The sequence below is a fragment of the Megalobrama amblycephala genome, linkage group LG22 (genome assembly GCF_018812025.1).
Source record: "Megalobrama amblycephala isolate DHTTF-2021 linkage group LG22, ASM1881202v1, whole genome shotgun sequence".
Lineage (NCBI taxonomy): Eukaryota > Metazoa > Chordata > Actinopteri > Cypriniformes > Xenocyprididae > Megalobrama > Megalobrama amblycephala.
Window position 1 is genome coordinate 5,185,567 of NC_063065.1, and position 18,117 is coordinate 5,203,683.

At 32.9% G+C, this 18,117-nt stretch overlaps 1 protein-coding gene across 1 annotated transcript; it reads left to right on the plus strand.

The window, feature by feature from the left end:
• Nucleotides 1-8,459: 8,459 nt before the first annotated feature.
• LOC125257992 (interleukin-4 receptor subunit alpha) lies at nt 8,460-15,027 on the plus strand. Its single transcript, XM_048174772.1, has 9 exons — nt 8,460-8,685; nt 9,217-9,298; nt 9,381-9,504; nt 9,614-9,783; nt 10,065-10,222; nt 12,114-12,282; nt 12,369-12,459; nt 12,538-12,604; nt 14,628-15,027. The coding sequence occupies exons 2-9, from the start codon at nt 9,229-9,231 to the stop codon at nt 14,910-14,912; spliced, it is 1,134 nt and encodes a 377-aa protein (XP_048030729.1). The 5' UTR covers nt 8,460-8,685; nt 9,217-9,228; the 3' UTR covers nt 14,913-15,027.
• The last annotated feature ends 3,090 nt before the right edge of the window (nt 15,028-18,117 follow it).

Consider the following 18,117-nt stretch of genomic DNA (forward strand, 5'->3'; position numbering starts at 1 on the left):
AAATGGAACAACTGTGTATAGACGACAATTACTAATGTAGACAACTTTTATTATTCTTAATGTACATAAATATGTGCATTACACTGACGTAATTAAAATAACTTTCATTTGAGTGACGTGGCTGTGTTGCACCTCATGTAGTTCGGGTGGGTCACATGTCAATAAAATAAAATAAAATAAAAAATGTAAAAAAAAAAAAAACCAATAAAATAAAATAAAATAAAAAAGATAGAAATAAAATAATATTAAATTAAATTAAAAATTAAAAATAATTAAAAAAAAAAATAAAAAAATAAAAAAATAAAAATAAAATAAAATAAAATATTAAAATTAAAATTAAAAATGAAATGAAATGAAATAATAAAATTAAAATAGATTTAAATAAAATAAAATAAATAAAATTAATTAAAATAAAATAAATCACAAAATAAATACATAAAATAAAATAAAAAATAATAAAAAATAAATACAATAAAAAATAAAATTAAATAAAAATTAAAAAATAAAACATTAAAAAAAATGAAATAAAATAAAATTAAAATTAAAAAAAATTAAAAATTAAAATAAAAAGTAAAATTAAATAATAAAATAAAATAAAATAAAATAAAATAGAATAGACAAGGAAAGTCCACTGACAGGGGAAAACTGAAAAGTTTAGCATTCTGCTAAAATTATTTTAAATTGTGTTCCAAAAGCAAAAATGTCAGTCTAAAACACATAAATAAATTACGTTCATATATATATATATATATATATATATATATATATATATATATATATATATATATATATATATATATATATATATATATATAAATAAAGATTTTGTGCCTTTTATGCATGACGTACACTGATATTTTATACGAAGACTATCTATCTATCAGCTCACTGCCGCCTCCTGCTGACTCACTATTGATTTACACCTTCATTTGAGGTCAAATGCTGCAATATCATCCCTTCAAATGACATTGAAGAATACGAACGTATTATAAAAACCATTTTCTCCATTTCAAGTTCCTCACTGTTCACTTATAGGCCTATATAATATTTTCTATGCTTGTTTACTTTTGTGTTCAGCCCAAAAAAGGAAATTAATACAGGTTTGGAACAACTTGACTGAGTAAAGCATGACATGTTTGAGTGAACTATCCCTTTAATGTCAAATTAGCAGCGTTTTTTAATAGCCTAATTGTTGAAACGTGTTTTTGTGACAAGCACTTTTGTTGTTGCTTTTCATTTATATTTGGAAGGTGAGTTCATCTCAATAGTGTGATATAATCTGAAGCACCTCTCTTTATAAGCCCTGTTGTGCTCCATATTTTCAAAATGAACAAAAATATACACTGAATGAGTTCAAATATATGCTGTTTTTACTCTGACAGCTTTTTTTCACTCATTTCAGCATGTTTTGTTACTTCCTGTCCTTATCTTCCTCAAAGTTCCTGTAGCACAACACTTCCAGAACCTCATCAGATAAGAATCAACCATGTTCTGTTCAAGAGATAGTAAATGCTGACGATATCAGTTTGGGTCAATTGAACACAGAATTACACACATGGCATATGAGGACTAAATACTCATACTGTATAATACACTCATGTGCTTAACAGGGAACATTCGAATACTGCAGACCAAGTGTGAAACTTTTGACTATGAACAGACCAGGTTTTGCTATCTCAGCAGCTGATTTTTAGATTAAAAAAGAGAGAGAGAGAGAGAAAAAACCCACAAATACAAACACATGGCTTGGCACATAATGTCTATGCATCATATCAAGTGATATCAAGTTTACCAAAGTGTTGGAACGCTGGCACGGCACTCACTGAATACTGGCACCATCCGTTTTGCCATGTGTTTACTTGCTTTTGAGAAGACATCTGTTACTTTATAGGGCACGCTTGAAAGTAGGACGCTTGGGTACTAGCACATACCATAAGGCAGAATTAGGTGTGCAATCCATAGATGTTATTGAGGACAATCAGATTGAGGGCCCGAGAAAGATTGATCTGATAGCATCATTGTGAAACTACCGTTAATCGGAAAGGTGCATGACTCATTATAGAGAAAACAAAATTTGGTTGATCTTCTGAAAGAATGTCTGGTCAGAAGGCACAAGCATTATAAACAAAACTAGACATCACAAAAGCTCCTCTAAAGCCCCATGAGTAAATATAGGTCTTAGTTTGACTCTCATCAACACAGGCGTGGGGTTAAGAAGTGTGAAGTTTCACATTTAACCTCAACTCTGACTATCACATCAATGATAATAATATAAACCATACACTTACTCTCATGTCTAAAACTGAATATGGACTCACAACAATTACTTTAAATGCTTTCTTGATGCACAGTTAATCTTGTTCGTGTAACCATTACATCAAGTTACATTTATATACTCTTAAAATGTTACTTTTAAAAGTTATGCATTGAAAAATATTCCCTAAAAAAGCAACTATTGTGTGGCTTGCTTGTTTGTTTTTTAATTTAAAAAAAAAAAAAAATTGGGCAAATGTAAAGGCCCAAAGACATTAGTTAATAAAGTGTAAGTACATACAGAGCCCCACACATGACATGCAAGAAAAAAACTAAATCGTGCACGTTTTAATAATTCGTTCCCTCGATTTATAAAATCACGCGCATGAAATTGGCCTACTATTTTTTTCCTGCATGTCATGTGCGGAGCTCCATACTGGAGAGTTGTCAGTCAATAAATGGGGGAAAAAGTAACTTGTGTTACTTATTTTAAAAAGTAACTCAGATATTTTGTAGTATATTTACTTTACTAGTTACTTGGATATTTTATGACGGTATACGAGCAATCAAACTGTTGAGATACTGTATGTGTATGGATAAAGTTGGACTTGTATATCCAACTTTATATAAAGAGCTGGTCGATAATATTAGCTACAGTGCTCAGCGTAAATGAGTACACCACCTTTGAAATGTAACATTTTAAACAATATCTCAATGAACACAAAAACAATTTCCAGAACGTTGACAAGACTAAGTTTAATATAACATCTGTTTAACTTATAACATGATAGCAGATTACACATTCTTCAGTTTTACTCAAATTAGGGTGATGCAAAAATGAATACACCCCACAACAAAAACTACTACATCTGATTTTTAATGACAGCACCAAGTCTTCTAGGCATGGAATGAACAAGTTGACGACATTTTGCAACATCTATCTTTTTCCGTTCTTCAAGAATGAGCTCTTTTAGAGACTGGATGCTGGATGGAGAGTGATGCTCCACAGAATTCCCCATTGGGTTCAGATCAGGAGCCACTGAATCACTTTCACCCTGTTCTTCTTCAGAAATCCAACAGTGGCCTTAGATGTGCGTTTAGGATCATTGTCATGTTGGAAAAGTGCATCACGACCAAGGGCACGGAGTGATGGTAGCAGTACATCTGTGAATTCATGATGCCATCAATGAAATGCAGCTCCCCGACACCAGCAGCACTCATGCAGCCCCACATAAGGACTCTAACACCTCCATGTTTCACTGTAGGCACCATGCATTTTTTTTTGTATTCCTCACCTTTGCGACGCCATACAGTTTTGAAGCCATCAGCTTCAAAAACATTTATCTTGGTCTCATCAGTCCAGAGTATAGAGTCCGAGTAGTCTTCATTTTTGTCAGCATGGGCCCTGGCTAACTCAAGGCGGGCTTTTTTGTGCCTGGGCTTTAGGAGAGGCTTCTTTCATGGACGGCACCCATGCATGCCATTGCCGTATTGTGACACGGGAAATAGTCACCCCAGTTTGGCTTCCCAGCTAACAGAATTTTCTTATAAGAACGTTGTCTAAATATTCGGTGTTGGTTCTGGGAACGTAAAAAACATCCAGTTTTCTTGACGCTACAGGAACGTTTTTATAAGGTATAATGTTCCTCAAACGTTCTTTCAACTTAATTTTGATTAAAAATTCAACATTCTAGGAATGTTGATTTGTAACATTCTAAGAACATGTCCAGTTTCCATAATGTTAATAGAATGTTATTTAAAGGTTAGTATGATGTTCCTGAGACATTCTTTCAATCATTCAAACACTTGCTGTGAACAAGCACTGTAAGAAAGAGAAATAAAAACACAAACTACAACTTTCTTCAGCCACAGCCTTAGATGAACTGAAGATAAAAGACATTAAATCTCTGAAGATCTTTTGTTGAGTTGCTTCATCAGCTTTTGCAGGAGTTTTCAGAAAACATTTCTGCATTGATAAAGCAGATCAACATGTCTGTTAACTGCTTAAAAAGTAACTTATGATGTCTAAAAACTAATACAGAATTTACAGGCCTCTTTATATTGAGCTATATAGGAATCTAGTGGTTACACCATGGTATTAAAGATGTTTTTCTTTTTATAATCCCACCATGGCACTAATCTGCAATAAAAAATTGGATTTTAAAGGCATCTCATTTTAACATGAAATACAGTGTGTTTGTTTTGGTTTTCTTTTCAATTTTCTTTAAACTAAAGAGAGTTTAGTTTCATTTTTTTTTTTGTTCCTTTAGTAGTATTTGATGAAACTCCTTCAATTCTCAGCAGTAAAGAAGTCAAACTATCCTCTGTGAGAGACTGGAAATAAGTTTTAGTCAACTATTTAGTTTTAGTTCAGATAAAATGACACATACAGTCATCTCAATGTCAAATAATTTGCTCAGTTTACACGCATTCACCCTAAATTTTGCAGTGTTTCTGCAGTGATGTTGTGTGGAAGCTTCAATGAAGAACATAAATTTGGTTTATTGCATTCATAGTCTTACCATGCATGCTTCAGAAAATGTCAAATCACCATCACAACTAATATTTTGTAGACAGTTTCCTGTTTTTACTGTAAAAGTTGAAATAACTTGTATGTCATTGCTATAATAGGCAACTAATTAAGCCTGCTTTTCCTTTTATATTGATATGCCTACAGTGCCCTCCACAATTATTGGCACCCTTAGTAAATATGAGCAAAGGTGGATGTGAAAATAAATCTGCATTGTTTATTCTTTTAAACTTTCATTCAAAAAATTCACAAAATTCTAACCTTTCATTGAAGGAAAACAGTTGAAAGTGTGGGGAAACTCACATTATGAAATAAATGTTTTTCTCCAAAACATGTTGGCCACAATTATTGGCACCCCTAGAAATTCTTATGAGTAAAATATCTTTGAAGTATATTCCCATTCATATTTACATTTTTTTAGCACACCAGGGTGATCATGAACATGAAATTGTCCAGCCATGACTTCCTGTTCCACAGGAGTATAAACATGAGGAAACACAAAGGCCAAATTCCCGTAATCATTCATCACAATGAGTAAAACCAAAGAATATAGTTCTGATGTGCAGCAAAAGATTGTTGAGCTTCACAAAATAGAAAGTGGCTGTAAGAAAATAGCTAAAGCATTGAAAATCCCCATTTCCACCATCAGGGCAATAATTAAGAAGTTCCAATCAACTAAACATGTTACAAATCTGCCTGGAAGAGGATGTGTGTCTAAATCATCCTAATGTGAAGTGAGGAGGAAAGTTTGAGTGGCCAAAGACTCTACAAGGATCACAGCTGGAGAATTGCAGAGATTAGTTGAGTCTTGAGTCTCAGAAAGCCTAAAAAAAAATGATCAAACAGCACCTACATCACCACAAGTTGTTCGGGAGGGTTTCAAGAAAAATCCTCTGCTCTTATCCAGAAACAATCTCCAGCATATTCAGTTGTCAGTCAAGACTGGAACTTCAAACGGGACCGGCTTCTATGGTCAGATGAAACTAAAAAAAAAAGAGCTTTTTGGCAGCAAACCCACCAGATGGGTTTGGTGCACACATGGATAAAAAGTACCCCATGCCCACGGTTAAATATACCCCTGGATCTTTAATGTTGTGGGCCTATTTTTCTGCTGGAGGTCCTGGACATCTTGTTCAGATACATGGCATCATGGATTCTATCAAATACCAACAGATAAAAAAATCAAAACCTGACCGCTTCTTCTAGAAATCCAATAATGGGCAGTGGTTGGATCGTCCATCAGGATAATGATCCAAAACAAACATCAAAACCAACACAAAAATGTGTCACTGAGCACAAAATGAAGCTTCTGCCATGGCCATCTCAGTCCTCTGACCTGAACCCTAAAGAAAATGAGTGGAGTGAACTGAAGAGAAGAAGCACCAACATGGAGCTGGAATCTGAAGGATCTGGAGAGATTCTGCATGAAGGAATGGTCTCTGATCTCTCCTCAGGTGTTCTCCAAACTCATCAGGCATTAGGTGAAGACTCAGAGCTGTTATCTTGGCAAAAGGAGGTTGCAAAAAGTTTTCAATAAAAGGGTGCCAATAATTGTGGCTAACGTGTTTTGGAGAAAAACATTTATCTCATAATGTAAGTTTCCCCCCACTTTCAATTATTTTCCTTAAATGAAAGGTTATAATTTTGTGAATTTTTGGAATGAAAGATCAAAAGGATAAACAATGCAGATTTATTTTCACAGCTGCTTTTGCTCATAATTACTAAGGGTGCCAATAATTGTGGTGGGCACTGTATTTATTTGTTCATAATTAAATTAAAAATAAATACAGCAGCACGAAACATGCTAAAACGGTCATATGTGTAGTTTTTTTTTAGGCTTAGTTAAACTCTCTGGTTTTGTTCATTTGGGAGTCACACTTATAACACCTGAAATGTAACATTTTTTATTATTCATTAAAATCAATATAATATAATTTTCTTCAATAATATTTTTTTCTTTTTTTGTGTGTATTTTGAGAGAATTTTATGTTACTAATTTATATTTATGCAATAATTATGATACATTTTTTCCCATTGAAAATAGTATAAATTTGGAAAAAAAAAAAAAAAAATCAAGACATTTCGTTACATTTAAAGGTGCCCAAGAATGCTTTTTCACAAGATGTAATATAAGTCTAAGGTGTCCCCTGAATGTGTCTGTGAAGTTTCAGCTCAAAATACCCCATAGATTTTTTTACATTTATTTTTTTAACTGCCTATTTTGGGGCATCATTAACTATGCACTGATTTACACTCGACGCCGCCCCTTTAAATGCTCACGCTCCCTGCCAAACGAGCTCTCGACTATATTACAGTGCATTTACAAAGTTCACACAGCTAATATAACCCTCAAATGGATCTTTACAAGATGTTCGTCATGCATGCTGTATGCATGCTTCGAATTATGTGAGTTAAGTATTTATTTGGATGTTAACGTTTTATTCTGAGTGAATTTGAGGCTATATGCTCTGTGGCTAACGGCTAATGCTACATTGTTGGAGAGATTTATAAAGAATGAAGTTGTGTTTATGAATTATACAGACTGCAAGTGTTTAAAAATGAAAATAGCGACGGCTCTTGTCTCTGTGAATACAGTAATAAACGATGGTGACTTTAACCACATTTAACAGTACATTAGCAACATGCTAACGAAACATTTAGAAAGACAATTTACAAATATCACTAAAAATATCATGTTATCATGGATCATGTCAGTTATTATTGCTCCATCTGCCATTTTTCTCTATTGTTCTTGCTTGCTTACCTAGTCTGATGCTTCATCTGTGCACAGATCCAGACCTTACTTGCTTGTGTAATCCCTTAAACATGGGCTGGCATTATGCAAATATTGGGGCGTACACCCCGACTGTTACGTAACAGTCGGTGTTATGTTGAGATTCATCTGTTTTTCGGAGGTCTTTTAAACAAATGAGATTTATATAAGAAGGAGGAAACAATGGAATTTGAGACTCACTGTATGTCATTTCCATGTACTGAACTCTTGTTATTCAACTATGCCAAGGTAAATTCAATTTTTGAATCTAGGGCACCTTTAACATCAAAATTCAATAAAACGTAACAAATTGAAAAGGAATTCTTTATTAGAGCTTAATCAAACTGGATAGGATCTGATTTCAAACTCTTATTTGAGTCTTCTGGCTCAATTTTGCCACATTGTCACATCCACACCAGTTCATGTGTGTCTGTTTTGTACTCGATGTTGAGCGTAACCTCTTGCTGTCCATTTTTTACTGCATTCTGTGTTCAATTATCGATTTTATTTCACGCATTTGCAAACTCTGTGTCAGTCACACCAGTTCATATATGTTTAAGGGTGGGGTGGGTGGAGTGTGTCTGTTTTGTACTCTTAATATATTAAAGTGTTACCCTTCACTGACACTGCTGTGTGGTTTTTTTTTTTTTCTTCACAATCGTGGCTGATTTGTACACACAAAATATGCCCTTTTTCACATTTCTCGTATTACCCTTTCATTTCCTATGGCAGTCATTTCTGACCGCGAAAAACACAAGTGTTATTTATTTGTTTGTTTGTGGTCACATAGTCACTGAGACAAAAGTCATCTAGTTTCGTACAATTTCAAAACATTTTTTTATTCAGCCTAAAATGACCGAACAGCAGGATAGGGTTAAAGCGCCCAACACACGTGTGATGATCTCGGTTAAGAAACGTGTCACAAACTTTGCTGATCTCAATGCTCAAGTGTGAAAAGGTTGGCCATGATAAGAGATCAGATGACTGATAGACTTGATCATCAAAAGGATGAAAAACAGTGCGAGAGAGACTGAAAGACAGAGAGTGAGAGAGAGAGAGTGAGTGAGAGAGGGAGAAGCAGGAACTTTCTTTTCATGTTCGCGTGACACCAGAAACAGCAGCGACTCAGGTAGATTTTCTATCACTCTTGCATTTATTATATTTATTTCTGCCAAATGTGTTTGCTTTGGTTTTCTTTTCAATTTTCTTTAAACTAAAGAGAGTAATTTAGTATCATTCTTTTGTTGTTCCTTTTGATGAAACTCCTTCAATTCTCAGCAGTAAAGAAGCCAAACAATCCTCTGTGAGACACTGAAAATAAGTTTTAATCAACTATTCAGTTTTAGTTCAGATAAAATGACACATACAGTCATCTCAGTGTCAAATAATTTGCTCAGTTTACATGCATTCACCCTAAATTTTGCAGTGTTTCTGCAGTGATGTTGTGTGGAAGCTTCAATGAAGAACATGAATTTGGTTTATTGCATTCATAGTCTTACCATGCATGCTTCAGAAAATGTCAAATCACCATCACAACTAATATTTTGTAGACAGTTTCCTGTTTTTACTGTAAAAGTTGAAATGCCACTGCTATAATAGGCGACTAATTAGACCTGCTTTTCCTTTTACATTGATATGCCTATTTATTTGTTTGTTACAGGCTAAAGAGAACATGCATCGCTCTTCATTCCTTCTCATATTGATGTGTTTTTATGATATTTTGGCGAGTTTCATCACTTTGGGTAAATATTTCTGCTCACGTTGTATATTATTTGTAAGAATGCATCCTATGCGTTTATATGTCGTCTATAAAACTGTGTTCAGGTGAGCAGTACAATCTGGAGTGTCTCAGTAATTATTTATCCAATATCACCTGCTCTCTGGACATCTCGGCTGAGTCTCTGGGCAACGAATCGTCCTACTGCCTGCAGTTCAGCTCAGATTATGAGTGAGAATACTGTACTGAATCACATTCACACATCAATCAATCAATCAAATCACATATATACATTCAAACAGTTGCTTGCTTGAAGTAATTGCAATCTGTTTTTGTGAAGAGAACACTATTACTGCACACTGAAGAGGAGAAAACAGTCATTACTATGTGAGCTGGATATATCACCAGACATTTTCACCGATATGGACAACTACACAATCTCCCTCCTTTCCGGTTACCGTGGCAACAACTCAGTTGTCCTACATGATGGCTTCATGCCTAGTTTACATGGTAAGAGCGAGTGCACGCCCACAGCAACTGCACAGTGTGCCAGCGTCTGTGTGTGTGTGTGTGTGTGTGTAGTCCTGGTAAACCCTACGTTATGGGGACAAAACGTCCCCCAAAACAAAGGCAATATCAGAAAACAGCGTATAAATCACACTAAATTATGTTTTTTTTTTTTTTTGCAAATGCAAAAATGCTGAGTTTTCTGTGATGGGTGTAGAATATACAGTTTGTACAGTATAAAAATCATTATGTCTATGGTCAACATAAGTTTGTGTGTGTTGTAGTTCGTCCGGTCCCTCCGTCTAACCTGTCAATACTGTGGGAGAAGGACAGGGCGCTTTTCCAATGGCAGAGCGGATATGATCCATATGATCCACACAATTTACGTTCCAGTCTCATTTCCAGTCTCCAGTACCAGCTCAGCGTGTACAGCGAACACCAGGTGTGTGATATCTGTGTGTGATATCTATATTTATATGCAGTGGCAAGAAAAAGTATGTGAACCACTTGCAGAATCTGTGAAAATGTGAATAATTTTAATAAAATAAGAGAGATCATACAAAATGCATGTTATTTTTTATTTAGTACTGTCCTGAGTGAGATATTTTACATAAAAGATGTTTACATTATAATCCACAAGACAAAAAAATAGCTGAATTTATTAAAATAACCCCGTTCATAAGTATGTGAACCATTGATTCTCAATACTGTGTGTGGTTACCTGATGATCCACGACTGTTTTTATGTTTTGTGATGGTTGTTCATGAGTCTCTTGTTTGTCCTGAGCAGTTAAACTGAGCTCTGTTCTTCAGAAAAATCCTCCAGCTCCTGCAGATTCATCAGTTTTCAAGCATTTTTGCATATTTGAACCCTTTCCAGCAGTGACTGAGTGATTTTGAGATTCATCTTTTCACACTGAGGACAACTGAGGGACTCAAACTCAACTATTAAAAAAGGTTCAAACATTCACTGATGATCCAGAAGGAAACACGATGCATTAGGGGCATCCGAAGGGCAGCACTGAATGAAAAACAATGATATTTAAACAAAATAAGAAAAATTGTTATATTCTCATCCTGTTCAAAAGTCTTCACCCCTCAGCTCTTAATGCATCGTGTTTCCTTCTGGAGCATCAGTGAATGTTTGAACCTTTTTTAATAGTTGAGTTTGAGTCCATCAGTTGTCCTCAGTGTGAAAACACAGATCTCAAAATCCTACAGTCACTGCTGGAAAGGGTTCAAATATGCAAAAATGCTTGAAAACTGATGAATCTGCAGGAGCTGGAGGATTTTTCTGAAGAACAGAGCTCAGTTTAACTGCTCAGAACAAACAAGAGACTCATGAACAACCATCACAAAACAAAAAAATAGTCGTGGATCATCAGGTAACCACACACAGTATTGAGAATCAATGGTTCACATACTTATGAATGGGGTTATTTTAATAAATTCAGCTATTGTTGTGAAGTAAATGTAAACATCTTTTATGTAAAATATCTTACTCAGGACAGTACTAAAAAAAAAAATAACATGCATTTTGTATGATCTCTCTTATTTTATTAAAATTATTGACATTTTCACAGATTCTGCAAGTGGTTCACATACTTTTTCTTGCAACTGTATATATGTATATACCGCATTATATGTATATAGCATTATTAATATATATATATATATATAATCAAAAGCAAGACAAAGAATGCAAGCTGTTATCAAGGCCAAAGGAGGTCATACAAAATAAAAAAAAAAATGTTTTTTTTTTTTTGTTATTATGTATGAATAAAGACTATTTAGTTTTTTCAGTTTTGCCTAATAAATGACAATATTTTTTTTAGTTTTAAGTAAGTTTTCTCTTTATTATGACAGGTGGTCTAATAAATTTGTTAAGCTCTCTCTCTATATATATTTGGGTCAATGACATGACGGGTCTTTTTTTTTGTTCAGAGGCCTAATTAATAATAAAAAACAAAGATATGACATCCAAAGTATGTAAAGTAGTACAACTAGATCTCTTTTATTGAATCCAAAAGGTTAAATTATATTTTTAGATATTTTAAGTCTTGTGTGCTTTACTAACTCACACCACACATGCTTTTAACAATTACATGACTTTCTACTCATTTCTATTAACACTTCTTTTTCACAAGTGCCTATTTAACACCATGGGTGTAGCAAGAAATGCAGAAACTTGATTAGCCAGTAATAACGGTCAAACAACACCCTTGTTATGCACTAGTTGAAAATGTCACTAATTTGTCACTGAACTTGCTGAAGTTGCTGTTTGAAAAAGCTTTTTGATTCTTGAAATTACAAATGGCAACGCTTGTGTTTCAGCTGTATGAGGTAGAAGCTGTTGACCAGAAGGTGTATATGGACAAGTTTAGATTCGAACCTCACACAAATTACACCGTGCGTGTGAGATCGCTGCCTGATCAAGAGGTTTATAAAGGCGTGTGGAGTCTGTGGGCCCCTGCGTTACACTGGAGGTCAGGGGACATTCGCAGTGAGTCGGTTTGCATTGAACGCAAACAATTGCAAAGGAGTGATAATGACAGCTGCGGTTAGATCATTTCCCTTTGTGTGTTTAAGGTGAGACTCCGGAAAGATCTTTCCATATTGCCTGGTGTTTTATGCTTTTGCCATTGCTGCTGGTCCTTCTGGCCTGCATCCCATACTCCAGGTGAGAAACATCCTCAAATGCTTCGGTGTCCTCCGTCTGTTTTCTGTTGTAAATAAATGATGGATGTTTGTGTTGTAGATGGAGAAAGGATGATTATATACCATCACCAGCTCCTTATTTCAGAGACTGGGATGTAGATGTTCAGGTAACTTCTGCCAAAACACACACACACACACACACACACACACATATATATATATATATATATACACTACCAGTCAAAAGTTGGAATTGATAAGATTTTTAATGTTTTTAAAATAAGTTTCTTCTGCTCACCAAGACATTTATTTAATTTAAAAAAACGGTAAAAACAGTAATATTGTGAAATATTATTACAATTTAAAATAACTGTTTTCTATGTGAATATATTGTAAAATGTAATTTATTTCTGTGATCAAAGCTGAATTTTCAGCATCATTACTCCAGTCTTCAGTGTCACATGATCCTTCAGAAATCATTCTAAATGATGATTTTCTGCTCAAGAAACATTTATTGTGTAAAAAAATTTGATGAATAGAAAGTTCAAAAGAACAGCATTTATTGAAATCTAATCTTTTGTAACATTATAAATGTCTTTACTGTCACTTTTGATCAATTTAATGGATCCTTGCTGAATAAAAGTATTCATTTCTTTAATTTCTTAAAAAAAAAAAAAAAAAAAAATTCTTACTGACCCCAAACTTTTGAACGGTAGTGTAAAATGTTACAAAAGCTTTGTATTTTAGATAAATGCTGTTCTTTTGAACTTTCTACTCAAGGAATCCTGAAAAAAAAATTTGTACACAATAAATGTTTATTGAGCAGCAAATCAGCATATTAGAATGATTTCTGAAGGATCATGTGACACTGAAGACTGGAGTAACGATGCTGAAAATTCAGCTTTGATCACAGAAATTAATTACTTTATAAAATCTATTCAAACAGAAAACAGTTATTTTAAATTGTAATAATATTTCACAATATTACTGTTTTTTACTGTATTTTTAATTAAATAAATGCAGCCTTGGTCAGCAGACAAAACTTCTTTTAAAAGCATTAAAAATCTTACCGATTCCAAACTTTTGACTGGTAGTGTATATATATATATATATGTTTTTCATTGTTCTGTCAAACTGTGATAGTAGATGGCGACATGTTACTGTGTTTAGTGAGTGAAATGAATTATTCATTCAAATGATGCATTCAAAAATGCTAATTCATTCTGGAACAAAAAAATTCTCTTCAAAAAGCCGTTTTTTAGCTGTTCAATGTCAGGCTTTCTCACTCGTGACAACTAACTACAGTTTCTGACGATGTGAGTGGCGTTTGCAAATGTTAACAGTTTGAGTCATTAATGTCTGTTGCACAAGTTATGCTCAAAGTTTAATACATTTAAGTTTTTTGAGCCTCTAAATATAAGCAATAATAGTGACTGTAATTAAATTTAGATGAATTGATGAATTGATAAATCAGTATGCAATAGACATATTGCAGCAAAATCCTATTTTTCCATAGATGAAGACACTTAAAGACTCCAAGAAATCGTTTTTATTGGTAACCTAACTTATTAAAAATTGTTTCCATTAACTGAAATAATGCTAAAATAAAATAAAACATAGTTAGACGAAAATCTAAATTGAAAAATTTAAATTAGAAATGTTGCCTATGCAGCTAACTAAAACAGAAAATAATCAAACAATTTAAAATGAAAACAGAAAAAATTAAAATAAAAGCTAATTAAAAATATTCATAAATAGCCTACTGTAACAGTAGATAAAGGAAGCTTTTTAAAATCAGATATGAGAAAGATATCAAATATGGTTTTGCGGTGTGTTATCAGATATAAGATATCAAACACGTTTCTGACTTTGCAAACCCATTTGGGGATTCGAGCACCGCAGAATTAGCTTAGAAAAGAGTTCTTGAGTTAAAGGGATAGTTCACCCAAAAAGAAACAAAGGAAGTCAAGTATATTTGTTTATACTCCACATCAATATAATTTTAAGTATTCAAATCACAACCACATTACCTTAAAAACAAGCAAAATAACATTTCTTTAAAAACAGGTCAATGGCAACATCAATATCTATAGCAAAACGGTGGAAACAGCTGATCCTGGTTCTGACACTAAATGAACTGGCATTGTCCTAATAGATCACTGTTAATGGTCTGTACGTGTGTGTTTTCAGATCTGTTCGATGCTATCTGGTAAGGTGAGAGGTGTAATGCAGGGGGAGGAGTCTCTCCAGATTGACATTCTGACCGAGAGCACAGACACGCCCCCTCAGCTGACCTTAGTTTATGAGACGAGCGACCAGGATGACCTCACGCCCCAGTCTCCCAGCGTGCCTCATTCTCCTGTGTGGTCAGAGGTCGACTCAGGCTGCTGGATTCGTGATTTTGTTCCAACAGAGAGAGGAAGCATCACATGCAGCGAGGACTACTGCACGCTCTCCAACACGTATGCCATCTAACGTGTGCTTGAACACTACTGTTCAAAAGTTTGGGGTCAACGAGATTTTTTTTGTTTTGTTTTATTCAGCAAGGATGCCTTAAATTGATAAAAAGTGACAGTAAAAACATTTATAATGTCATAAAATATTTTCAATTTAATGCTGTTCTTTTGAACTTTCTATTAATCAAAGAATTCTGCTAAAAATTCAGCTTTGATCACAAAAATAAATTACATTTTAAAATACACTAAAATACAAAAATGTTATTTTGAATTGTAATAATATTTCACAATATTGCTGTATTTTGATCAAATAAATGCAGTCTTGATGACTCAAAAACATTTAAAGATCTTACCGGTCACAAACTTTTGAATGGTAGTGTACAGTACCTGTCAAATTTTGGAAACATTACAATTTTTATTTTTTGAAAGAAGTCTCTTCTGTACGGAAGAGGATTAGGGCCAAGCAATAATAAAAAAATAAAACCATCTCGAGATTAAAGTTGTTAAATTTCAAGAAAAAAGTCGAGATAAAATGTTGAGAATAAAGTCATTAAATTACGAGAAAAAAGTCATTAAATTACGAGAATAAACTCGTTAAATTACGAGAAAAAACTTGTTAAATTTCGAGAAAAAAGTTGAGATAAAATGTTGAGAATAAAGTCATTAAATTACGAGAAAAAAGTCATTAAATTACGAGAAAAAAGTCGTTAAATTACGAGAATAAACTCGTTAAATTACGAGAAAAAAATCGTTAAATTACGAGAAAAAACTCATTAAATTTCGAGAAAAGTCGAGATAAAATGTTGAGAATAAAGTCATTAAATTACGAGAAAAAAGTCATTAAATTACGAGAAAAAAGTCGTTAAATTATGAGAATAAACTCGTTAAATTTCGAGAAAAAAGTCGAGATAAAATGTTGAGAATAAAGTCATTAAATTACGAGAATAAAGTCATTAAATTACGAGAATAAAGTCATTAAATTACGAGAATAAACTCGTTAAATTACAAGAAAAAACTTGTTAAATTTCGAGAAAAAACTTGTTAAATTTCGAGAAAAAAGTCGAGATAAAATGTTGAGAATAAAGTAATTAAATTACGAGAATAAAGTCATTTAATTACGAGAATAAATTCGTTAAATTACGAGAATAAACTCGTTAAATTACGAAAAAAATCTCATTAAATTTCGAGAAAAAAGTCGAGATAAAATGTTGAGAATAAACTCGTTAAATTACAAGAAAAAACTTGTTAAATTACGAGAAAAACTTGTTAAATTTCGAGAAAAAAGTCGAGATAAAATGTTGAGAATAAAGTCATTAAATTACAAGAAAAAAGTCATTAAATTACAAGAAAAAAGTTGTTAAATTACGAGAATAAACTCGTTAAATTACGAGAAAAAACTCATTAAATTTCGAGAAAAAAGTCGAGATAAAATGTTGAGAATAAAGTCATTAAATTACAAGAAAAAAGTCATTAAATTACAAGAAAAAAGTCGTTAAATTACGAGAATAAACTCGTTAAATTATGAGAAAAAACTCATTAAATTTCGAGAAAAAAGTCGAGATAAAATGTAGAGAATAAACTCGTTAAATTACAAGAAAAAAGTCGTTAAATTACGAGAATAAACTCGTTAAATTACGAGAAAAAACATTACATTTCGAGAAAAACGTCGAGATAAAATGTTGAGAATAAAGTCATTAAATTATGAAATTTAACAAGTTTTTTCTCGTAATTTAATGACTTTATTCTCAACATTTTATCTTGACTTTTTTCCTTGAAATTAAATGACATTTTTCTCATAATTTAACAACTTTTTTTCTCATAATGTAATGACTTTATTCTCAGCATTTTATCTCGACTTTTTTCTTGAAATTCAACGAGTTTTTTCTCGTAATTTAACGAGTTTATTCTCAACATTTTATTTAGACTTTTTTCTCGAAATTTAACGAGTTTTTTCTCGAAATTTAACACTTTTTAATCTCGAGATGGTTTTATTTTTTATTATTGCTTGGCCCTAATCCTCTTCCGTACTTCTGCTCACCAAGGCTGCATTTATTTAATCAAAAATACTGTAAAAAATATTGCAAAATATTACAATTTAAAATAACAGTTTTCTATCTATATTTTAAAATGTAATTTATTCCTGTGATCAAAGCTGTGTTTTCAGCATCATTACTCCAGTCTTCAGTGTCACATGATCCTTCAGAAATCATTCTGATATGCTGCTCAAGAAACATTTATTATTATTATTATTATTATCAATGTTGAAAACAGTTTTTGCTGCTTAACATTTTTGTGGAAATGCTTTTTTTTCAGGATTCTTTGATGAATAGAAAGTTCAATGAACAGCATTTATTTGCATTTTTTTTGCATCAAGTCTTTTGTAATTTTATAAATGTCTTCACTGTCACTTTGATCAATTTAATGCATGCTTGATGAATAAAAGTATTCATTTCTTTTATAATCTTACCACAAATGTTAAAAATGGTATCATTGTTTAACCCTCTACTGCACACGTTGATGGCACATGAAAAAAATATATTCCACATCATTTTTTGGTTCATTTGGGAACATTTTATTGATTTTTTTTTTTTTTTGACCCCCACCCCAAAATATTTTTTCGTTGGCAACGTTGTGCAACAATGGTACAGAATCATAGAGAAAATTATCATCAAAATCAAAAAAAAATGTCAAGAATACATGAAGTAAAAAGGGAAAATCACTTGAAAGACATTGCTTTATTGAAGTTGATACATGCATAGGTTTGTATCATGTAATGTGTCAAGTGATAAGATTTCACTCCATATGAAATTTCAAAAAGCAGTTCTTTTCTGCTGTGAAATAGTGGTGTGTTACAATTTTTGCACATCACTTTGGGTGTTCCTACACACCCAGGAACCCTGCATCTTCACTTCTTATAACACATTATGGCCAATGTGAGGTATTGTCCAAAACATCCTCAAAAACTACCCCTTATTGCACAACGTTGCACTGAGGCAACGAAAAGAAAAACTGAATTTCTGCACACGCAAAATAAAAAAAACTTCATAAAGCCTGACAAAAGGCTTCTCTACACCTTCATACACAAACACACATATTTTTATGTACAGTTCATATGATTTTAAATAAGATTACTAAAGCAAATAATCTTGCCTTTTTCTCACACCATGTGCTCCTGTGACCATGTGTCAGAACAGGACGTCTCACCTTTAAATGGTGCTTGATAG

Coding starts and splice junctions, on each gene's coding strand:
- LOC125257992 (XM_048174772.1), top strand. CDS start 9,229: ATGCATCGCTCTTCATTCCTTCTCATATTGATGTGTTTTTATGATATT. Junction 10,223..12,113: donor GCGTGTACAGCGAACACCAG/GTGTGTGATATC, acceptor CTTGTGTTTCAG/CTGTATGAGGTAGAAGCTGT. Junction 12,605..14,627: donor ACTGGGATGTAGATGTTCAG/GTAACTTCTGCC, acceptor GTGTGTTTTCAG/ATCTGTTCGATGCTATCTGG.